This window comes from Rhynchophorus ferrugineus, unplaced genomic scaffold (genome assembly GCF_030347505.1).
Source record: "Rhynchophorus ferrugineus isolate W39M unplaced genomic scaffold, kcgeb_rfMv2 rfM4, whole genome shotgun sequence".
Taxonomy (NCBI): domain Eukaryota; kingdom Metazoa; phylum Arthropoda; class Insecta; order Coleoptera; family Curculionidae; genus Rhynchophorus; species Rhynchophorus ferrugineus.
Genome location: NW_027472583.1, coordinates 12,006,195 through 12,030,771, shown reverse-complemented (window position 1 = coordinate 12,030,771; position 24,577 = coordinate 12,006,195). Strand labels below are relative to the sequence as shown.

Genomic DNA, 24,577 nt, shown 5'->3' with positions numbered 1-24,577 from the left:
GTACTATAAATAAATAAAGACAATATGGAAATTTTAAATCATATTTATAAATAGACAATGAATCAGAATGGCTCAGGTTTAAGTGGCCAATAAAAAAATGAGCCATATATTTTGGAAAAAAAATAACGAAATATTAATTTTTTATCTTATGACCAGTAAAATCCTGTTTAATTATAAACCAGCAGTAATCTACATTTTAGCATTTCATCTTCCTTGATGACGCTCTTCTATCTGCTGAAAGCGTTTACAAGATTAGGGGGGAAATCGAAATGGCAATGCATGAAATGTTTATAAAGACATTTCATGATGGGGCATTCTACACCCTATCGTATTACATTTTTGTAACAAGTCATTCACTAAAAACTAGGCAATTTCAGCTTTAAGATTGCCTAAAATCCGTGAACTACTTTCTCTTAGAGATAATCAAGCCGCGGTAATATTTTCATAGAATTCATGAATTTTTTAATAAGATTTCTTATTTGTGGGACAACGAAAATGTCTTCTTTTAATTCAGTATCACTTAATTTAGAGAAAACAGTTTTGAAATACAAAAATCCTTTTTATCTATCTTGTCAAGGCCATTTTCATCTATGTCCTGGCAAAATTTTTCATTAAACCAACTTTTACTAGTATGGGTGGAAGAATCACATTTTTTTGTGGAATAAGAGGTTAATATTTAACTTTTGATTTATTACAAACAAAATCAGTTTTTTTGCCAATCTCTAATTTCATAGTCATTTTTGGTGCCTCTACTGTCCCACAAACAGAGAAATCAATTCATGTTTTCATAGGTTTCTTTTAAAATCACTGAAAATGCAATAGGAAAGAAGGATTGTAATACAGCTTCCAAGCATATATAGTATTCACACTAAATACTGTGATATGTTAGACAACCATGTCAACAGACAATGTTTTTAACATTGGAATACGTAGTTCAAAAGACGTAATTTTATTTATATTAAAAAAAAATGTGTCAGACAGTGTTAATGGGCGAAAACTAGATTAAAATTCTCAAACAACCTTAGCAGTTGATGAATTTCAACGTCGTGGTTTTATTGCTTGCTACGCAAAAATAATAGTGTCATATTGCGTATCTTCTTACGTGACGATACTTGTAATAACACAAGACACACCTTTCAAAATTTGTGAAGGAGACACTGTGACAGCTCGACATAGCAGTTTCTGGTTGCTACTTGTTTATATTGATGCCGCATGGGTTGGTTAAAATTATATTTTGATTAAAGCATATTGTAGTATTTTTTCTGAATAAATGTCTGATGAGAAGAAATTCACAATACATGTAAAGATCTAATAGAAATGAAGATAGAGTAGAAGAAGAGGAACTAGACATCAATATCTCTCATGATCCTAATTTATAAGACAGATCATCCATCAACTTTCCTTAATCAAGTAAAATATGTAAATGTGCAATGTAAAATTTTATGCTAAACCTTAAATATTAGCTGATATCTGAGTCAAGCCAAGCTCTCTCACAAACCATAATCTTTAATCCGCCACTACAGCAATGAAGCCTTCTGCAGAATGATACTCTTGTGGTCCAACTTTTGTTGATCCACCTATCAGGTAGATGTTTTTTTTAAATTTATAATGTAAATATCATTAAAAATTAAAACAATTTCACATGTTATATATTGTTACACAAGATATAGAGGTGATAAAAATATTTCTTTGTAATACTAGTTATTCTTAACCCAAAGTTACGAAAATCTTACTAGAAGAAGTAAAAAAAAACACACTACTATACAAAACATTACAAAATATTCTTTTATATTTTTTATTTTAATTATAATGAGATATTAGTTTGGTATACCAATGACGGTTTTAATTGCAAAAATACTGATACTGTTATTTATTAGTGTTGTTTTGATTATTAGTATCAAAACAAAAGAAAAAAAAACGGTGGATTCTTATTAATATTCATCGGGTTCCGAAGGGGCCATCGAGGTAGGTTGATGGAGGCGGTGGCGGCGTCGGACGGTAGTGCGAGGGGGGTAGCGCGGACTTGTGGGGCGGCTCTTTGGCAAACACACGCAACCTGGCCATTAATTAGCCCCCGTCAGGACACCCGCCGGTCGCGCCCCCTGCCGGGACGTCCTGCTGTTAGACTGACTTTTTCCTGGCGGTCAGAAAAACGACCACAACGTTTGTCTTTCGTGGAAGTTGCGTCAGAAACGGATCCGCTGCCGATACACCCTCGTTTTTTGTTTAATGGGACTGAATTTTAGAATTAGGGGGTGGCCCAGAAAAAATGATACCCCATAAATACATAATATATTATACATAAATGTGTAATAATTATATAATTAAACCAATATACTATATAATAAAATAAAAATATATTTTAATGAATTATCTATTTAACAGGTCAATTGAAAAGTCCCCGGCTTACTATAGTAAAACATATTTTTTTGGCAAAATTAGTTTTTTTTTATTCAACATAATTCACTGATTATAGCGACCCTTCAACTTTTCGATACCATTTTTGTAGTACGATTTGTGCTTTGCTTCAAAATAGGTCAGTTTTGGCGATTTCCTCTTCATTCGACGAAAATTTCTTCCCAGCGAGCATTCTTTTAAGATTTGAGAACAAGAAATGATCGGTGGGGCCAGATCTGGGGAATAATGGATGAGGAAGCAATTCGAAGTCCAATTTATCGATTTTTGCCGTTGTTTTCACTGATTTGTGATACAGTGCATTGTCTTGGTGAAGCAACACTTTCTTTTTCTTCAAATGCGGTCGTTTTGGGGGCGATTTCGTCCTTCAAACGGTTCAATAACGCTATGTAATAGTCGCTGTTGATGGTCCCTCCTTTTTCAAGGTAGTCAATGAAAGTTATTCCATGCGCATGCCAAAATATAGACGCCATAACTTTGCCAGCCGATTGTTGCGTTTTCCCACGCTTTGGAGTGGGTTCATCATGTGCAGTCCACTTAGATGGCTGTCGATTGGACTTCGGAGTGAAATTGGAACCATGTTTCATCAATTGTCACATATCGATGCAAAATCTCGAGTTTACTACTCTTGATCATCTTCAAACAGTGCTCCGAATCATTAGCTCATTGTTTTTGGTCAAAACTGAGCTCGCGCGGCACCCATTTTACACAGAGGTTTCTCATGCCCAAATATTCGTGAATGATATGATATACACGTTAAGTTGATATATTTAGAGTGTTTTGCTATTTTATTCAGTTTCAATTTACGGTCATTCAAAATCATTTTATGGATTTTTTAAATGTTTTCGTCGGTAACAACCTCTTTTGGGCGTTCATTGCGTTCACCGTCTTCGGTGCTCATTTCACCACGTCTAAACTTAGCATATCAATCCTTGATGTTTTATTTTCCTGGGGCAGTATCCGGAAACTCGGCATCAAGCCTTCAAAAAGCAGTGTTTTATCAACACGCAAAATTCCTTTTTATACATTTTTTTCACAATAACAAAAGATGCTTCACTCAAAATGCTGTAATTCACAAACATTCAAAAAAATGATCCGACTGTCAAATTTATGCGGGCATATTTGAGGGTGTCAGGCCGGGGACTTTTCAATTGACCTGTTACATTCTAGTATTGAAAAAATAGTAGAATTATTTGATATCTGTCAAATATTGTATCAAAAAGAAAATCAAATAAAAGGAGAAAATCAACTGTGTGGGACAATTTATGATTCAAGACTAGCACTCGGTCTAACGATCTTCCAACCTTTCGATACTCTTTGTAGAAAAGTTTGTTTTTCACTCAGCTTATTATTTTGGTTCATGCATGTATTAGTTTTCTAGTTTGAGCATTCCCATTTATTCCTGCAATCTGTATATTTAAAGAATCGGTTATCTCACATAAATTCATTCTGCAATTGTCTATAGCTATGTTATGAATATTTTGAACTGTTTTCCGGAACAATTATCGATTTTCAATGGATTCAACATAATGTTTCCTATAGTATAATGTGAAACATTTTCGAATAACGTATCACAAGTCGATGAAGACGATATTTTGTACCACAGTATAGTCCAGACCTCATCTTCAGTAATTACTGAATGCATGTATTAAATAATTTTTATGATTTGGAGAGAGGTTTGGTTCAAATGAAGAAATTATTGTTGAGGTTGTAACCTAATTTGATAGTGAATGACTGGACTGAATATATTACTCTGAAAGAAGATTATTACTTATATATTTAGAAATCATGGCTTGCACGTATTTTGATCTGCGGTATATATTGGTAAATATACAAATTCGAAAATATTGTATAGAGAAGCTAACTAATCTAAGTGGAATATTCACATTACTTATGTTGTTTGATTTTAAGAAATATTTGGACAAATATATAGCTTTGCTTTCGACTTGCAAGACTTATTGAACGAAAACTCGGCTCAAACTCTCAAAGGACTTTGACAGCTTAGCGAAACAACTTATTTCAGGTGTCTATATGCGATGGAGGGATGAGATTGATCCTAAAGGAAGCAAATGGCTCCTATCCAAACCGCTTAGGCAAAAAAATACTATTTCGAATCATTTCAAAATTATCATATTGTGACTGACGATGAAAAGTGGGTCTATTAAAACAAGCCCAAGTGTAACAGATATGAGTTAGTCCAGGAGAAACATTGACATCGGCCTCGAAGCAGAATATTCATGGTCAAGTCTTGATGTGAATGGTGGGACCAGCAAGGTGTGGTACGAGCTGTCTATAACGTCAATTAAATAAGTTGAATCAGGCATTATTGCAAAAAAATTAAATAACCTGCAACAGGCCTAGAGATTACAACATGGTCAGAAAATGGTGGAACATATTTTGATTAATATATGTAGTACCAATTTTTGTCAATAAATGCTCTTTAAAATGAAAAATGATCATTATACGTGAAAACACCTGATATAATAATATTCATTAGTTTATTTTATTATTTCTTTTATATAAAGCAAGCTCCACTTGATTATTGTCTCTAAAAATATCTTGTCCCACATTGTTAGAAAATGGTGGAACATATTTTGATTAATGTAGTACCAATTTTTGTCAATAAATGCCCCTTTAATGTGAAAAATGATCATTATACGTGAAAACACCTGATATAATAATATTCATTAGTTTATTTTATTATTTCTTTTATATAAAGCAAGCTCCACTTGATTATTGTCTCTAAAAATATCTTGTTTACATATGATCACAAATTTACTATACAGTAAGTTTTTTTAAGCCAATGAAAGTGCTATTACTTTTCATCACAAATAACATTGAAACAGCAATCTGGAAATGGTAATTTTAAATCACCATCTTCGACTCTACACCCCTCCACTGACATTACACCGCAACTGAAACAATATTGACATTATAATGTTTGTTAATCGAGAATACTATCTGGTATTGTGTGAGTTTTAATTAATATTTTTTAATAACTAACCCTGTTACGTCGATGTCATAATCGCTGTTACAAGTTAACGTAGCACATATCTGTGGTATTCTTTTCTTTTGCCCAACTGGTATCCTTCCTACATTGTAGAGGTCGTCGTAGCATTCATCATCTGAAACATACATTTTAGAATTTCAAAATGAAATGTATTCATAGTTATATTCATCCTTGTTAGAAACATTTTAAAACTTAATTACACATATAAACACTTTTTATATATAATATAAACACCAATTCGGGTGACCAAGTTACAAAAGCTATTTGATAAGCTTTTGGGAAACCGTTAATATCTCTCAATAATCTCAAATAATCAATAATCTCTTTTCTTCTGATTATATAAGTTTCCCGTCTTGTATCTTTTGACCAGTAGAGTTGTAGAGTTGTTTCTTCTATTCTTGATCGCATAAAACAATTTGTTCAATAAATTCGTCAAAATAATTCTAGCATTCTTTAGTTTTTGTCGATTAGTTAAAGATGTGGTACTCTATCATGTATACATAGAGCTACAGAAATACAAGTGACAGTAAATGGACCAGACACTGTTAAATAACACAGTAGATGATATCGAAAACGTTAGTGAATATGCTGAGCAGATCAGATTCAAAATTAAGCTGCCAAAACAAAGTTTTTCGATTAATTACCAATGCCTATCTCTATGTAACCAATGAAGAAATGCATGATAATCTCCAAATTAGTGGAACCCACAAAGTTCATCCAAGGTTTAATGGTAAAATATAAAAGAAAACTAATAAATCGCACCAATGTTGAAGCAATTGAACTAGTGGACAACGCACAGGAAATCAGTAGATTGAAGCGCACCGAAACACACGAACTAGTAAGTGTTACTATTAAATATAGCTTATTTGGTCTAATTTATAATATATTTTAGTCTTCTTTTTACAAATGAGAGTTTATCTGAACTGGACCTACAATTTAACATAGGCTTCGAACCACGGTATTCGGCATTAAACCTACCGACTGGCCAGTGATCAACTTAGAGAACATCCCAGGAGATATCCGGCCGCACTCAGCCTGATTACTGGCGTGACTGGAATAGTTATTCCTTGTCGGATTTTCCACTGTTGCATATAAAGACACTTACAATTACAATTAGAAATATAAACTACGTCCATGCCCCAGCAGGATTCGAACCCGCGACTATCTTAACAGTAGCAACACCGTCCTGTCGCCCTAACCACTGCGTCTAATTTCTTGGTCTGATTTTATATTATGTATAAGTTGGTCCAATTTAATTTAATTGCGGAAATACGTATTGATTCATTTTCATCTATCTATCTATCTATCTATCTATCTATCTACCATTCTATCATTTTTGATATCAAAACTACGTTAACTAACAGTACATCATAATTGTTAACTAATTAAATATAATAAATATCTAAATAATGTTCATAATCATACCTTTAATTTTAAGCATAGCTCTCAAAGTATCGTTCTTTGGTAAAATTGCCACCGAACCAAAGGTATTTTGTAAAATTATAGCCGAACAACATAGCAACAACACATATTTCATGATCTTTTCGGTTTGGAATTTTGTTATGGTGTGGGTATATATGGTGTATCTTTTATACGATATGTTTTTTTTGCGTTTATATAGGAATAATGATAAGAAATTATTCGATATATGAATCGGGGGCACAATGTCAGAGATATTACTAATCAACATTTACTCGTTTTGTTTTTGTTTATTGTCGGTAATATAATGTTATGTCGGTTATTCCAAATTGCATATTATTTTATGCGATGCACATATTATCATGGTCTGGACGACAACATATGCATAAAGCCGGATTCACACATATTTTAAATGTTTTTACTTATTATTGTTATATATTGGAGCACCTGGTTATTTTTGTTTTAGTTAATAACGTATTTTGTTACATATTGAGTCTCCTTTTTACTAATTACGGTTTATCTGGACTAGGTCTACTGCTTAACGTGGGTTCCGAACCACTCTCCTCGGCACTAAGCTTACCAATTGGCGAGTAACTAACTTGGAGATCATCCCAGAAGACATCCGGTCTTACCCTGGTTAATGATGTGACCGGAATAATTTCCCTTGTCGGATTTTCCACTGTTGCCTATAAAGACATTTACAGTTACAAGCAGAAATATAAAGTACGTCCATGCCCCAGCAGGATTCGAATCCGCGGCTATCTCAACAGTAGGAACACCGTCCCGTCGCCCTGACCACTGCGTCTAATTTCTTGGTCTGATTTTATATAATGTATAAGTTGGTCCAATTTAATTTAATTGCGGAAATACGCATTGATTCATTTTCATCATCTATCTATCTATCTATCATTCTATCATTTTTGATATCAAAACTACGTTAATTAACAGTACATAATAATTGTTAACTAATTAAATATAATAAATATCTAAAAAAAGGTTAATAATCATACCTTTAATTTTAAGCATAGCTCTCAAAGTATCGTTCTTTGGCAAAATTGCCACCCAACCAAAGGTATTTTGTAAAATTATAGCCGAACAACATAGCAACAACAAATATTTCATGATCTTTTCGGTTTGGAATTTTGTTATGGTGTGGGTATATATATGGTGTATCTTTTATACGATATGTTTTTTTTGCGTTTATATAGGAATAATGATAAGAAATTATTCGATATATGAATCGGGGGCACAATGTCAGAGATATTACTAATCAATATTTACTCGTTTTGTTTTTGTTTATTGCCGGTAATATAATGTTATGTCGGTTATTCCAAATTGCATATTATTTTATGCGATGCACAGATTATCATGGTCTGGACGACAATATATGCATAAAGCCGGATTCACACATATTTTATATGTTTTTACTTATTATTGTTATATATTGGAGCACCTGGTTATTTTTGTTTTAGTTAATAACGTATTTTGTTATATACTGAGTCTCCTTTTTACTAATTAGGGTTTATCTGGACTGGGTCTACTGCTTAACGTGGGTTCCGAACCACTGTCCTCGGCACTAAGCTTACCAATTGGCGAGTAACTAACTTGGAGATCATCCCAGAAGACATCCGGTCTTACCCAGCCTGGTTAATGATATGACCGGAATAATTTCCCTTGTCGGATTTTCCACTGTTGCCTATAAAGACATTTACAGTTACAATCAGAAATATAAAGTACGTCCATGCCCCAGGAGGATTCGAACCCGCGGCTATCTCAACAGTAGGAACACCGTCCTGTCGCCCTGACCACTGCGTCTAATTTCTTGATCTGATTTTATATAATGTATAAGTTGGTCCAATTTAATTTAATTGCGGAAATACGCATTGATTCATTTTCATCATCTATCTATCTATCTATCATTCTATCATTTTTGATTTCAAAACTACGTTAATTAACAGTACATAATAATTGTTAACTAATTAAATATAATAAATATCTAAAAAAAGGTTAATAATCATACCTTTAATTTTAAGCATAGCTCTCAAAGTATCGTTCTTTGGTAAAATTGCCACCCAACCAAAGGTATTTTGTAAAATTATAGCCGAACAACATAGCAACAACAAATATTTCATGATCTTTTCGGTTTGGAATTTTGTTATGGTGTGGGTATATATGGTGTATCTTTTATACGATATGTTTTTTTTTGCGTTTATATAGGAATAATGATAAGAAATTATTCGATATATGAATCGGGGGCACAATGTCAGAGATATTACTAATCAATATTTACTCGTTTTGTTTTTGTTTATTGCCGGTAATATAATGTTATGTCGGTTATTCCAAATTGCATATTATTTTATACGATGCACAGATTATCATGGTCTGGACGACAATATATGCATAAAGCCGGATTCACACATATTTTATATGTTTTTACTTATTATTGTTATATATTGGAGCACCTGGTTATTTTTGTTTTAGTTAGTAACGTATTTTGTTATATATTGAGTCTCCTTTTTACTAATTAGGGTTTATCTGGACTGGGTCTACTGCTTAACGTGCGTTCCGAACCACTGTCCTCGGCACTAAGCTTACCAATTGGCGAGTAACTAACTTGGAGATCATCCCAGAAGACATCCGGTCTCACCCAGCCTGGTTAATGATGCGACCGGAATAATTTTCCTTGTCGGATTTGGAATTGTTATCTTTTGCTCAATCACAATTATAAACAATAACAAACATAAATTTACGACCATGCCCCAGCAGGATTCGAACCCGCGACTATGGCAACAGTAGGAGGACCGTCCTTACTCGACCTCTGCGTCAGTTAAGCTGGATGGTTATATTTTTATGTAGCTACTATGAAAGTATTTCCCATGGTTTCACATTCTTTTATAAACTAGTAATTCCTTTAGTTAATATTATTTTTATTTTAATTATAAAATTATATTACCCTGCGTAGGTACAATAACTAGGACGTCGATAAAATAGGCTCGACAGCGATACGCGTTACGAATAGAGTAATATTTTTAACAAAAAATTGAACCGGCTTCAACAAATAAATATGAAACTCGCCAAAAATTAAAAGAATTATCAAACTTAAATGTTTAACACAGAAAAAAACATTTTAAAATAAAATAAGTACATAATAATCGTTGTATTAACAAAATAAGAATACATGAAAATATTATTTAACTAACTACACGTTTTTTATATTATACTATATACATACGATTTAGCTTAATACCTAACTAAACGAAGATATATTTAAAAAAATATATACTTTTTCTAAGTCGGTTAATTAACTTCTCTTGGAAATATGGTTCCTCCGTTCCTCCTTGTTATGGTGGTGGGCCAGTAGGTTGACAAGGTAATGTTAATTCTTCCGGATGGATGAAGAAAGACAATTTTCAAAAATTCGCAAAAAGCCTAGTAAAGAAAAGCCTGTTTTAATGCTTTTAGACAATTATGACTCGCATTTGTCTATCGAAGTACCCGATTGTTTCAAAAAAAGGAATTTTATCGTTTCCGTTCCACTGTATAACCATTTATAACATACCTGAGTTCGTAAAAACATAATTTCCATTACCTGCTGCCATGGATAATTTACAGGTTTCCAGGTTCCAGGAATGTCTCCTCTTAATGAAAATATATTTCCAGATTCAGAGTTTAGCGGATCTTATATGACTGACAGAGCACCACTAAGGATCTGAGCAAAGAATCAAAACACCTTAAAAGAATCCAGAAAGCAAAGAAAGAACTATATATATGAACTATGTATGTCTTTTGCTTTACCTGAAAATATGAAGCCATTTCTAAAAGAACTACGTTTGGAAAATATGAGAAATATCCGAAAATGAAAGAGCAGTATTTATGCGGACACACATGAAAAAGAAGATAGACCTGAAACTAAAGACAATTCGAGGGAAATTTAAAAGAATCAGCAAGGATAAAGGTAACCGAAATGGAAAAAAAAACTTCTTGTAAGACAAATAGATGTAATCAAGAAGGAGAAGGCGAAAGTGATGAAGTTGAAACCTTTTTTTGGAGCGCACTGATTCCTGTAGTTTAAGTGCTCCTCGAGAGGAATGGGTTTAATGCAACACGTGCCCAGTTATGGACCCATAAAAAATCTGTAAGTGGTTATATATTGTTTTATGAATGCAAAAATTGTACCTCTGATTTAAAAGACTGATTTCATAGTCTGGTCTCATAAATAATCTACTTATTTAAGAATGAAACTAATTATATCATCAGCCAAGACTGTTCCCAAATGACTGAAATGAATAATAATATTAGTATTACTAGTAAACTATAATTGCTAGCAAATAAATACATTTAAAAATGTTTTCTAGTTATGTTTTAGTTACTAAGGAATATCAATATCAATTTTTAATTATTTTATTGGTTACAACAAGTTGGTCAAGTTTATACTATCTGTTTATTTCCATTGTTATAAGTGTGATAATTTTATATTTCATTAAATAATTATAATATTTCGTTTAATACATAATAAAGGTGACTAAGATTACTTTTTGTTTCTTTATCCACAATTAAATAATTTAATATTTACATTTGCTTGGACGACAATCCAAATTATGATTCCTCAAGTTTTTATAATATTCTAGGGTAATTTGAGATGGCTCGGTGAATGGAGGTAAAACGAAATGAAACAGTGGTGTTTACATTATGTGACCATTATTTATGTGCAATATAAAAAATGTAGAAAATACAAAATAGATAAAACGGATGTCAGCGGTGTTACCTGGAGACGAGGCTTGGGCAGTCGATGGTGGCACGTCTAAACCAAACGATGGTCGGTTACTGAATGGTGGAAATACCCTTCAAGAATGTCCCAGATAAACGTCTCGGGGTTGCCAGCTATTCGTTATCGTGTTCTAGTTGTCGCTGCTGGCACCCCGCTCGTGTTCAACAGCTGGGCTTATATTTCTGGGTACTTTGTTGACCGTTATTCCACGACGTAAAATTCGATATGCCTCAAGGTCGCTACAATATAAACAAATCAAAACAAACAAAAACAAAAAAAAGGTGAGGTGCAAGCATGCGTTTGCATAAAGATATTCAATATCAATATCATCCAAATTTATCAAAACAAAGTTCTTTGCAGCAGCGTTAACTCTCAACTAAAATGGTATACTGAAAATGAGTAGATCCGCAAAAATCTGATCAAGGTCAAACAAGAAATTAAATGGGTTGCGAAAAAACATCAAATGTGTTTGTCGACAACAGTGGACCTATCTTGTATATGTTAGTTAAGCTATATATTAAAATTATGTCGTGTTTTCAACTTATTTGTAGTGCACAGGTGAGAGCACATTCATCAAGCGTTAACTAAGTTAAGTATAGTAATATTAATAACTGATTTACCTTTAATGTAATATGTTCTTGTCAAAATATCATCTTACTATCACAACTTTCTGAAAGTATAGCTGTAACGTTATGGCCAAACACTATTTTTCTATCATCTGAAATTTTGTTTTAGTATAGGCTTACAATTTATTATGATTTAATGATCCATTTATATTATTTCAATACAAGCAAAAAGATATAAATAATTAGGCGAATTATAAGATGGGGGCATAATGTCAAGGCATTCTCCTAATCGATATTTTGTTTGTGTCATACATATCTCGCGGCGCCAATCAGCCGCAACCGTTCTGGTCCCGGACAATTTCAATCATCTCTTTTGTAGATCGCTCTCTATGAACTTGATGCAAGTCTCGGAATCATACAGCAAAGTTTGCAAGATAAGTGCCGAAAGAGCTGGATTTTATTCTTGACTAGCTGGCCCGGCGAATTTCGTACCGCCTAACAGTCAATGAATGTTGTGTCACTTAAGTTGAACTAAATTTATGATTTTAAAATACAGTCAATATAAAATGAAAAATAACTTCAGTACTTTATGAAGATAAGCTATATCAATCGGTTTAATTATCTTCACTAAAGCATCTTGTCAAATACAACATTTTTTGTTTTTTTATCAGGCGCAAGAACAAATAGAGCGGATGATTTGCCGGAACGTAAACATTCTACGTTACATTGACCACGAGAACAACATGAATTTTCTAAGTTGAGACCATAAAAAGTCAATCATTGGCCTTGTGATTTGTTAATGGTCATGACGAAAACAAGACAAATCGTGAACTGAATTTGTTTAAACTCGAAGGGCATATCCGCTGGGATCATATTCGGATATTGCCTTTAAAAGAATACAATATTTAAAAGCGTATAATAAAATGAAGCACGACTTATTATTTCAATTTATATTTTTAGATGAGACATGGATATTTCAGAATGGAACTGGGGGGGAATGGGACAGAATGGGACCCAATGGTCACTCATAGCAAGATGGTAATAAATATGCTGTTATGACAACAAAAGTTGATGGACGAGGTAAGCGTTGGAATTACAATTGATTAGGTTTTATTAGTTATAACATCTATTAATAATTTATTGCAGATATATTGTACTTCGTGCTGGAAACAGGAATGGTTAATAACACCTTTCGTTTTCGATGAACTCGATAAGACACATTGAAGCAGAAATTGACAAATGATGGAATTGTGAACAAATATTAGATAGATTGGAAATTAACAGCTCAGTTATTTACTTGATAGAAACTTTCTGAATATTTTTTAATGCTGCCAATTTCTAATGCAGGATGATGAGAATGGAAGCAAGAAAAGATGAGTTTATAATTAATATATGATCACTGTAAGATATGTTATTGTAGAGTATAAAATATTTATGTGCACAGATATGTAATTGTTCAGGATATACATGAGCATTTGGTTAATATGTGTCAGGAGAGAAAGTATAGTAACCGTTTTGCAGATATGGCAAATTCATTAAGAAGAATGCAATGAAGAATGTGATTAAATCTAGCTTTATCACGAAAGATCTATACAACCGTTAATAGAACAAACTGTTATATTAAAAGAAATATAGTTATATCAACATTACGTTACAAGGAAACATTATACCGGAGGAAACAAGAACTAAACGTAAACGGTAAATATGCTCGCTAATGAAAATAAAATACATTATTTAGGTATACATTTGTTAGTTAGGTGAATTAGGTCTACAGGGGATACCACTACATAAACAAAGGTGTCCAGAACACTCCCTCATAGATGGTATAGAGTTGGTGAATTCCAATATAGCTATAACAAAACACAAGACTAACCTACAAACTATTTTGACTGTATAATTAATTGTAGTTTATGTCCTTCGATTACATACGCAATAGATGTTCTAACTTTTTTTATACTTCGGTCGAAAGTACGTACTTTCGTCCCTAATAATACTGAAGAAAGTTAAAAATTTACTCCCTGTGAGAAGTACATCCGCGTCCTCTATAACGGCGGGAGGAAAGAATATCTTATGCGTATTTATACTCGTAACTAGGGACTATTTATTCTGTTGCTAAAACAAATTGTTTACCGTTGTCATTAACATTGCTACCTCTAACCTTAAAAATAATCATGAATGTTATTTTTAATGTTGTTAATAACGTACTTCCGATCAGCTATGAAAAAAATCGTATACACCACACAGGCCAAAAGTTGAAATCTCGGTCCTGCTCGTCAAGATTCCCTGAAAAGGGCCGAAAATTCAACTTTTGGCCCTTGGGGTGTAATATACTATTATTTCGTATAAACGATAACGATTTTATGGTTATATTTTAGAGTTTTTTTATGCTAATTAGGGTTTATATGGACAGGATCTACTGCTTAACTTGATCTCCGATCTATGGTCATCGGCATTTAGCCTATGAAGTGCCCAGCCTAATTACTAGCGTGAATCCAATTTTGCACTTTTGCCTTAGGGACAATCACAGTTATAACAATCGCAAGCTATTATGTAATCAACAATGTATGACCCGCGACTATCTCAACAGTAGGTGGACCGCCCTGTCGCTTTAACCACTGTCGCCTTAACCAACGAAATTAAATTTGGAAATATTGTACATTGCTTTCTGTAATGTTGCGCCATCTATGAGAAAACAATAAAGTTATTGCGAATTTAATTGCATTGACGGAAACTTCTCATTTCTATAAACAGTGTCTTATGATTTACGCTAACAATGTGATGCCAAGTGTTGTTAAGTACCAATATCGCTTGTTTACTTGCTCGGCAAATAGCATTTTCTTATTAAATTCTTCCTTTAGTTAGTTTAGTTGTTGAATGTAGGGTTCCACAGGTACCGTCTAATTATATTCTAGGATAATCGATAAAGATCTACAAAAGTAGCTTTTTATGCATTATGTATTTATTTGCATCAATTAACAATGGCATCTCTTGAGGAATTTAATCAAATTTTGAGGAAACCAATAGGTACAAATCATTTTACAACTATATGTTCCTGTAATATCTTATTGTTGTGCGTCACACTAACGCTCGAGCATGATTCAATCTCACGATAAGCTACATAAAGATCTTCCAATATTAGTTCGCGCACAATATTTTCTGGCATCCTAGTGCTTTTAATGTTTCTTTGGCCGGTTTTGATTTATGAGACGCATTATCTGGCCGTAAAAGTCACTTTACCGTTTCTTTGGGCCCATTCTGGACGTTTTTCGATCATGGTACAAATTGATCATTTGTTGTCGCTAGCGATTACTCTTATTTGTTTAACAAGATTTCAGCAGTTTGTAATGCATTATGCCACTTTGATCCCACCTAACACAGAGCATTGTCTTGCGACCAAAACGATTTGGTATTGTCGAATCGTAACTTTACATACTTAAGTTTGGTGACATCTCTTAGAAAAGCCGGTAATGACTTTTCGATACACCTGGTATACGTTCAATTTTTGACCTAAAGTCAAACAGTCAGTGTTGTAGAAGGCGCATTTTGGTGATAAATATATAAAGTTCGAACATTTTGCTTAATGTTTGCAAATTTTTCAACCAAATTTGAGAAACTAACGAAGAAATAGAAATTAAAGCAATTTTTGCGTATGTCGGTGCAACGGGTCCAACAGAGTATCTTGCCGTTTGGATTGTTTCGATTTTGTTTTTTTGCCACAATGACAAAATAGAAACAAGCATTTAACATGATTTTTCTTTTTTTATAAACCTCTATTGTTAATAATTTTAATGAAACATTGTTTTGTTATGATGTATCTATTACCGATGAAACATGTTTAATTGTTTTCTTTTCTTAATTCATTATTGTTATTTGTTTATGTTAATTTTCTTTTAATAATAATATCTTGATTGATTTTGATATATTATTATATATTACACAGACGGTTTTCAGTTACTTCTCCCATTTTTTACCAATTTTATTATATTTATTATATTGTCTTCTCTCTCTCTCTCTCAGTAAGTGCAGAAGTTCAGGTACTTGGAATTAGTAATATAGGAGAAGAAAATTGCAGAAGGAGCAGGAATTGTAGCTTTTCTAAGACAGCGATTGTGAAAGAGAAGAAATGTTATAATCCACACTAAAGTCTTACCAACTCTTCTAGATGCCTCTATTTCAAGGAACAATAAATATATAAAGTATCACCTTTTACAATAAAAAAGCAGTCAATTTTGTTTAATATCTATGTCAACATATACGTTTACAGTTATTAAAGTTCCGAAAAAAAATGTGTTTCTTATAATGTTTCCGAAGAGTTGTTAGTTTTGTTCTCATCACAAATCACTTTGTGACAGCATGTTGGATGAGGTAATGATGGATCTCCTGGTACTACTTGGCAACCTTTCACTATTTTGACGCCGCATCTGGAGAGAAGGCTTTTTAAAAGATTCTTTTTATTTTTCAGTTCAAACCTACCCATGTACCCTCATATTTAAATCGGCACCACATATCACAATAGCACACCTATTTGGAATTTGTTTCCTCTCGCCGATTGGTATTGTTCCTTTGAGATGATAGGGGTCATAACATTTATCGTCTAAAATATATTTAATATTTAGTATGATTAAATATCCAATTTCAACTTATAGCCGAATATTTGTGATCACAAAACTCAGAAAGTAGTTTAAAAAATGTTTTGGTAATGTTAGAAAATATTGTATCTTAATAAGACAGTGTTTCTATGTACCATTTGTCTGAAATTCTAAATAACATAGAGGGTTTTAAGCATTTTAGGTAGATTAATTAGGTCAATAATAAGTTCAATAGGTTAAATAACAGGTCAATTGAAAAGTCCCCGTCCTACCATAGTAAAACACATTTCTGTGGCAAAACTCGTTTTTTTTATTCAACATAATTCCCTTTAAGGGTGATACACTGGTTATAGCGACCATCTAACTTTTCGATACCATTTTTGTAGTACGATTTGTCCTTTGCTTCAAAATAGGCCTCAGTTTCGTCGATCACCTCTTCTTTCGACGAAAATTTCTTCCCAGCGAGCATTCTTTTGAGATCTGAGAACAGGAAATAGTCGCTGGGCACCAGATCTGGAGAATACGGTGGACGAAAAAGCAATTCGAAGCCCAATTCACAGTCCCCTAGCTATAAATTATTGCATTCAGCCAACATCCATGCTTTGAAAAACTATATTAGCTTATAAATTTTTAACATAAGCATCGCAGTTCAGAGTGTTGATCTACTACAGTAACTATTATAATAAATTGCCCAGATGAGATAATCCCTAGGTAGTATTTTCAGGAGGGTATGTTATTTAACATATCTAATACGGCACTGAATATTAGGAAGTCAGCGTGGTGTTATTTTAGAATAGGATTAAACTGGTAATATTGTCTGATTGGTCATTCCATTACATCTTTCGGTAAAATAAAATAGTTTTAATAAAAATAAACAAAAATATTTTTTAACCTTACACGTTTATTATTTTACTTCATACTTGCCTGGAATATTTAGGAGTGCACGCTCTGTATCATTTCTTCGGATGATGCTTACCCAACAAAAAACGTGCGGCCAAAGCATGAACAAACAAAACAAATATTTGACAGGATTCATTATACACATTTAATGGTAGTTGTTTAGTATGCTTTTAAATATTGATGTGACATGTTGAGCAGATTCACTGATGATATAAAAAAGTATGATCAAGTCAAAGGTTTCAGGTCAAACATTAATTTCTTGAATGTTTGTAAATATTACGTAGTTTTAAGAATATATAAGAGATAACGATGGTTTTTTTTTTAATATAAATAATACAGTGTGGTTAATAAATTCGTGAAACGATTGTTAATTCATAGAATATAGGGTTCCTAGAATAACCTGTTGAAAATAACATATTCTACTGAAAGACGTCATAAGATCTATCTATTTTCATCTCCATTTCTATCATTGGTTATTATTGGGTATTGTATTATTGGTTACTGCCGACTTATATAATAAAAATACAAATAATTTTGTTTAATTTTGTATGTATGTGTTTAATTTTGTTAATAAATTTACAGTACAATATTGTATAGGTCCTCCAATTAATTGTACTCCTTATAATGTTTGCAAGGAACTGTAAGTTTTATTCTCATCACAAATTACTTTGTGACAGCACGTCGGATGAGGTAATGACGGATCTCCAGGTACTACTATGCAACCTTTCACTCTCTTGGTGCCACATCTGGGGGAGGAAATTTTTCTTGAAAGTTTCTTTTTATTTTTTATATCATGCATACCCATGTACGTCCATATTCAAATCGGCACCACATATCACAATGGCGCACATATTTGGAATTTGTTGTTTCTTGCCAATTGGTATTGTTCCGTTGATGTAATATGGATCGTAACATCTATCATCTAAAATATTTAAAATTTAGTATAAGTATATATAAAAGTTCAGATTGTATGTTATAATAACAAAATTGGAAAAGCCCTTGGTTATAGATTAATGTTGCTATACACTCCCTTATTCGCAAATTCTAATTGTTTGACATACAATTGGTCCTAATTACTTGGCCATAAGATATATTACGTTGAAAAGTGAAAAAATCATCAAAAGTTGTGACATGTTTATGGTGATAAGCCCTTCAATGAATTTGAAAAATTGGTTTGACCTCTTATATTCCGGTAATTTCGATGTTAAAAATAAATTTCGTCATGGCAAAAAGTAAAGTAATTAATTATCAATACTTTTTTTACTATATGTTATATGTATTTGTTTATATGTTAGCTAGAATACTTTTCTTCATTCCTACATTAATTAATATCGGAGGCAAGCCAAAGAAGTGTTGCTAATTTAGTATAAATAACTACCTGCTTTTATTTATTTTTTATAAACTTCAACAGGGCAATTGAAAAGTCCCCGTCCTGACATAGATGGCGCTACTAGAATTAAATCCGTATGTTTTTAAGTTAGCCCTAACCCACAAAAGATGCGTGTATAAATTTGACAGCTGCCGGATCATTAATTTGTGAATTATAGCAGTGAGTGAAGCAACTATTGTTATTGTGAACAAAATGGATAAAAAGGAATTTCGCGAGTTGATAAAATATTGTTTTTTGAAGGGAAAAAATACAGTTGAAGCAAAACTTGGCTTGATGCCGAGTTCCCGGACACTGCTCCAGGAAAATCAACCATCAAGGATTGGTATGCTAAGTTTATACGTTGTGAAATGAATACTGAAGACAGTGAAACTGAATGAAATAGTAGACACTCCAAAGATATCAACTGAACGTGTGTCATATCATTCACGAATATTTGAGCAGTTCACTTTTGGCCAAAAACAACGACGAGTTTATGATTCGGATCAGTGTTTCAAGACCATATGTGACATGGCAAACATGGCTCCATCATTTCACACCGAAGTCCAATCGACAGTCATTTCGAGTGGACTACACAAGATGAACCCGCTCGAAAGCGTTGGAAAAGGCAAGAGTCGGCTGGCAACGTTATGGCGTCTGCATTTTGTGATGCGCATGTAAAAAAAAGAAAAGCGGCCGCATTTGAAGAAAAAGAAAGTGCTACTTCACCAAGACAAAGTATCGTGTCGCAAGTCAGTGAAAACGATAGCAAAAATTTATGAATTGGGCTTCCAATTGCTTCCTCGTCCACCGCATTCTCCGGATCTGGCCTCCAGCGACTATTTCCTATTCTCAGATCTCAAAAGAATGCTCGCTGGTAAAAAAATTTCGTCGAATGAAGAGGTGATCGCCGAAACTGAGGCCTATTTTGAAGCAAAGGACAAATCGTACTAGAAAATGATATCGAAAAGTTGGAGGGTCACTATAAACAGTGTATCACCCTTGAAGGGAATTATGTTGTATAAAAAAACGAATTTTGGCAAAAAATGTGTTTTTGTGTGTTAACCACAGTGTGTTGCCAGTTACGAGGCAAAATACGTCTGATATACTAAAGCAAACAGGGCTCTAATAAAGATTTAATATAAAAAATAGGGAGAAGTGACTAAAGTGGAGTATATGACCTCTTAACTGAAAAAATATAACAAAAGCATAAAATTGATGGCATAGAATATAAAAGATATAAAGATACGACAGAAGATTCAGAGGGAATCAAAAACCTATTTGAAAAAATATTCATAGTATAAAAACTAGAGATTGTTAGAGAGTACAGAATTGTTAACAAATCACGGAAATTATAAGAAAATTGGAATAGATATAACAGAGAACGACATAGATCCGTATAAAAACTGAACTAAGAAGAGCTAGAAATATATAGTTGTTGCAAAAAATAAAAAGAATATAATTAATAACGGCCAAGAAAATATATAAATTGACTCAAATTTCATATATTTAGACATATCTAGATAAAGAATATTATAAAGATATCTAGATGAAGAATATATAATATAAAAACATATGCAATAATATATGAATTAATATAAGCCAATATATATAAGAAACAGTTTATTATATATTTATAAATTAGTTTTTTTGCGAAAAAAAAAATCATAACGGAGATTTAACACACATGATATATATTCATAACATGTATATATATTCATAACTCATATATTCATACGCAGTGATATCTAATGTATCCTTTTAACTGAATTATCATTTTTTAAATATTTTATATTCAATCTTATACGATAATTTTGCTTTCTTCTATTACAATATTGTTTCATACTTTATGTAAGATAATTCATAATCGAACAATACTAGCTCTTAATCATTGAACCAAATATAATATTGATCTAATTGAACCAGGTTAAATTATATGGATAGAGCAAATTATAATGATGATCATCTGAGGCTTAACAATAAATAATTTTTAGGAAATATTGTTTATTTATTATTTTACTTGATACTTACCCGGTATATTTAAGAGTGCACGTTCTGTATCATTTCTTTCGATGATGCTTACCCAGCAAAAAACTTGTGGCCAAATTATGCCTATATACAACAAATATATCGCAGGATTCATTATGCACATTTAATGTACCTGTTTAGAATGCTTTTGAACATATTAATGGTGGTTATTATGTCGCTGGTGATATAAAAAAGGATTACTGAGTCAGAGGTTTCAGATTAAAGGTTAATTCGTTAAATGTTTGTAAATATTATGTGATTTTAATTCTCGTATATATAACGGATAACAATATATTATGACATAGTTCTGGGTTATAGATGGTAGAACAACGAAAACAAGCAAACTTATCTGTCTCGAGACAAGCCGCAAATTAACTTGAGATGTTTTTGAAGTAGAGTATCGTACTTTTGGTTTGAGAATTCTTCCCTATTTTGCGTGGTTTAGTATCGACATTTTTTGCTCGCCGATTATTCGATATTATTTTAAAAATATTGAAATCGATATGTCCATATATTCCGATATATAAATCTCACATAAATATGGTAATCGAAAAGAGTACCGTCACCATGGAAGAAGGCCATGATTATTTCCGTACTGGAAAAAATATATATAGTATCAAATGTTTGGGAAAATTTTTATGAAAATAAGTTTTCAGTGAGCGAAACGCTTTGCTTTTCCTATTTCTCCTATTACTTTTCCATTGCGTTTCAAGATGAGTATAAGTAACTATGCATATTTAAAACCAGACATGGTCTGCAATATTATGCTACGAAGAATTTAAACGATTTGAGGTTCGCTGATGATAGCGCTATATTCACTTATACAGATGTTGAGGCTTCCAGTATTTTTCAAGATATAGTTTATATTGCAGACTCATTTTAATTAATGAAAAAAATAAAAGACCCAAATATTGACAATTAAGGAATCACCGGTAAGCCCTGTAAGTCTTAAGGGCTAACGGTGAAAGTTGGAGCAAATGCAGTAGTTCAAGTACTGGAGATCAGTAACCCAACATCTAATGCTGAAGCAATAAACTGAATCGGCCTTGTGGAAGAGGTGAAATATTGCTGTCGAAAAAAATTTCATAACGTACACTTTCGAATACTTATACTGCTGATTTCTATTTTGCAAATTGGAATTATCAAAAACGTGTCATAAAAATAAAATAATATGAGTTATGTTTTTCTAATTTTTCATGAATTGAAGGTAATTACATTTATTTGTACCATCTGTAGCACAAAACTTGACAAATAATAGGGAAAAATTTCACAACTGGTGAGGGAAAAGATGTTATCATTGATATCATAAAAAATTAAGTTTATCAAGGGTTGTTAGAATATTATATTATTGGAACATATATGAATGTTGTTCAAATACTAAAAATATCAATTTTAAGAGGTTTAAAAAAATACAATAAGTCCATATTACTACCAATTTTATTTAATTCATAGAAAAATACAAACATTTCAAAATACATCGACATGTAAAAAATATCCACACTAACAGGTTTTTTAGCTTCTTTCCAAAAAGACTACCATCTTTTCGACCTAAAATATAAAATAAAACCCATTAAACACAGTAATTTTAGAAAGGTGTTACTTGCTTACGTTATTCTTTAGACAGCAGTTATCATGTCACTGCGGTTTCAAAATGTTACTCCTTTACAAAGTGTCTCAAAATATACTAAAGTAACATGTTCTTATAAGGGCTGTGGCTTTTCCGTTCAAATCATCTTGTACTGGTCATATTTTATTTTTTTCATACTACTTAGCCGCTGTGTCTGAAATAATTTAAACAGGAAAAAATGTTTTTAAAAAATGTTTACCTTGAATGCAGTACATACACCGTGCAGTAAATATGTTACATATTCGTACATGTTTATATAATTATTGTCTCTATACTTGACGAATTTATAAGGTGAATTGCCTGATGACTCCATATATATATTTTGTGCCATCAAACAAAGATAATATTTTTATTTTATGGTAATATTATATCTACTTTATAGTGAAATTTTTGGGAAATGAAAAAAATTTTGTATTCATTTGGATTATTTTGTAGTCATTGCAGAATTATGAATGTTTGATTCCTTTAGGAATCTATAAATAAAATTCTAAAGTTGTTTAAACATAGGGAGATGGTCGAGTGATTCAGGTGTATTTGGTCGAAGCTCTAAACATTTCACTAAGAGCAGTGAACAATGCACACACGTAGTCGAAAGTCATTTAACAGTTCAGTCCACCACTAAAACACACCTCTTCTATTATGGGTCAATGAATGGAGTAAGACGAATTCATACAGTGATGATTACATGACGTGACCGTTATTTATTGACGTTGTAGCGACCTTGAGCATGTCGAATTTTACATCGTGGAATAACGGTCTACAAAATACCCAGAAATATAATCCCAGATGTTGAACACGGGCGGGGTGCCAACTGGAACCCGACAACGAATAGCTGGCGGCAACCCCGAGACGTTTATCTGGGATATTATTGAAGGGTATTTCGGTCATTCAGTGCTCAACCCTCGTTTGGTTTAGACGTGCCACCATCGACTGCCCAAGCCTCGTCTTCAGGTAACTCCGCTGCCATCCGTTTTATTATTTGTATTTTCACATTTTTTTATATTGCCAATAAATAACGGTCACATTATGTAAACACCACTGTTTTATTTCGTTTTACCTCCATTCACCGAGCCACATCATTTTACCCTAAATTGGCGACCCCGACGTGATCAAAGTGCCTAACAGGTAAATCAACTCAACATAAGCCACTTGATAGGTGCTTGATACGTGCATGGAAGGATAGCACGAGGAACGAAACCCATCAACATCACATGGTCGACGACATCCCACGAGACTAGCCTGATGGACGAAAACCACAGAAGCCCATCATGTATACCAGCAACACATGAGCACCCTCGCATCACGAAACGGGACATGTAACACATTTACAGGTACCCTCAAACAAAGCTAAACGCCTCAAGACGAACGACGTCCTGCTACAGCTCCGATGGCAGCTGATCCCGTAAAACTCCTCGTTCAGGTTGGGATCCCCATCTCATCAGCAGTCCCCGGGCGTTTGTTTGCGTGATTGCGGGTGCATTCCGGAACTTGCACCACATATAGGTACGTTCCACGGCTGTTCCACTAGGAGGGGAGTTATGTGGCGACCGCCACGACCCTTTAGGCCACCACCAATTCACCATCAACAACTACAAAGGTTGGCAACGCCGGTGGATTGGTACCATGCAGTTCTAGAGTATAAAAGGCCATCACGACGACGTCTCGCTTTTTTTTCTTATCACCGTCCCCCTGTAACAGTACCACTTCCACAGCGCTACCGTACTTCCTTCACCTTAACCTAATATCCTGTCAATTCTCCCATCGACCACATGTATCAATCGTAAGTTAGAATAAACAACTTTGATTCAACCAGTGTTTTTAGTTCCCGTGCAAATTCCTTCCAAAAATAGTAGTGAGTGTTCTGACAAATAATCGCAGCGCCAGCCACA

At 33.1% G+C, this 24,577-nt stretch overlaps 3 protein-coding genes and 1 long non-coding RNA gene across 6 annotated transcripts; 1 reads left to right on the top strand and 3 right to left on the bottom strand.

The window, feature by feature from the left end:
- Positions 1–5,090: 5,090 nt before the first annotated feature.
- LOC143195414 (la1-like protein 13) lies at positions 5,091–9,025 on the bottom strand. Of its 3 annotated transcripts, none has more exons than XM_076402497.1 (3): positions 8,865–9,025; positions 5,420–5,540; positions 5,091–5,330 (listed from the first exon to the last, which is right to left on the bottom strand). In XM_076402497.1, exons 1-3 carry the CDS (start codon positions 8,974–8,976, stop codon positions 5,231–5,233), a joined length of 333 nt encoding a protein of 110 aa, XP_076258612.1. In that variant the 5' UTR covers positions 8,977–9,025; the 3' UTR covers positions 5,091–5,230. The 3 variants fall into 3 exon arrangements, with proteins under 3 accessions (XP_076258612.1, XP_076258613.1, XP_076258611.1); XM_076402498.1 differs by lacking the exon at positions 8,865–9,025 and adding an exon at positions 7,855–8,017; XM_076402496.1 differs by lacking the exon at positions 8,865–9,025 and adding an exon at positions 6,851–7,013.
- A 2,907-nt stretch (positions 9,026–11,932) lies between these two features.
- Positions 11,933–13,876, top strand: LOC143195418 (uncharacterized). Its single transcript, XR_013005530.1, has 3 exons — positions 11,933–12,170; positions 13,139–13,258; positions 13,325–13,876. It is a non-coding gene; the product is annotated as an uncharacterized LOC143195418 (long non-coding RNA).
- A 2,529-nt stretch (positions 13,877–16,405) lies between these two features.
- On the bottom strand, positions 16,406–17,889 carry LOC143195417 (uncharacterized). The gene is made up of 3 exons (XM_076402501.1): positions 17,692–17,889; positions 16,652–16,772; positions 16,406–16,599 (listed from the first exon to the last, which is right to left on the bottom strand). The coding sequence occupies exons 1-3, from the start codon at positions 17,810–17,812 to the stop codon at positions 16,473–16,475; spliced, it is 369 nt and encodes a 122-aa protein (XP_076258616.1). The 5' UTR covers positions 17,813–17,889; the 3' UTR covers positions 16,406–16,472.
- A 310-nt stretch (positions 17,890–18,199) lies between these two features.
- On the bottom strand, positions 18,200–21,240 carry LOC143195416 (uncharacterized). Its single transcript, XM_076402499.1, has 3 exons — positions 21,065–21,240; positions 18,469–18,589; positions 18,200–18,413 (listed from the first exon to the last, which is right to left on the bottom strand). The coding sequence occupies exons 1-3, from the start codon at positions 21,183–21,185 to the stop codon at positions 18,287–18,289; spliced, it is 369 nt and encodes a 122-aa protein (XP_076258614.1). The 5' UTR covers positions 21,186–21,240; the 3' UTR covers positions 18,200–18,286.
- Positions 21,241–24,577: the final 3,337 nt, after the last annotated feature.

Bases quoted from the DNA above. Each gene is read 5' to 3' on its own strand.
- LOC143195416 (XM_076402499.1), bottom strand. From the start codon at position 21,185: ATGTGCATAATGAATCCTGCGATATATTTGTTGTATATAGGCATAATT. The intron at 18,590-21,064 runs GTAAGTATCAAG...TAAATATTTTAG, and splicing joins TGCACTCTTAAATATACCGG to ATGATAGATGTTACGATCCA. The intron at 18,414-18,468 runs GTATGCATGATA...TTCCTCCCCCAG, and splicing joins TTGAATATGGACGTACATGG to ATGTGGCACCAAGAGAGTGA.
- LOC143195414 (XM_076402497.1), bottom strand. From the start codon at position 8,976: ATGAAATATTTGTTGTTGCTATGTTGTTCGGCTATAATTTTACAAAAT. The intron at 5,541-8,864 runs GTATGATTATTA...TGTATGTTTCAG, and splicing joins AGCTATGCTTAAAATTAAAG to ATGATGAATGCTACGACGAC. The intron at 5,331-5,419 runs GTTAGTTATTAA...ATATTGTTTCAG, and splicing joins TATGACATCGACGTAACAGG to TTGCGGTGTAATGTCAGTGG.
- LOC143195417 (XM_076402501.1), bottom strand. From the start codon at position 17,812: ATGTGTATAATGAATCCTGTCAAATATTTGTTTTGTTTGTTCATGCTT. The intron at 16,773-17,691 runs GCAAGTATGAAG...AATATATTTTAG, and splicing joins TGCACTCCTAAATATTCCAG to ACGATAAATGTTATGACCCC. The intron at 16,600-16,651 runs GTAGGTTTGAAC...CCTTCTCTCCAG, and splicing joins TTAAATATGAGGGTACATGG to ATGCGGCGTCAAAATAGTGA.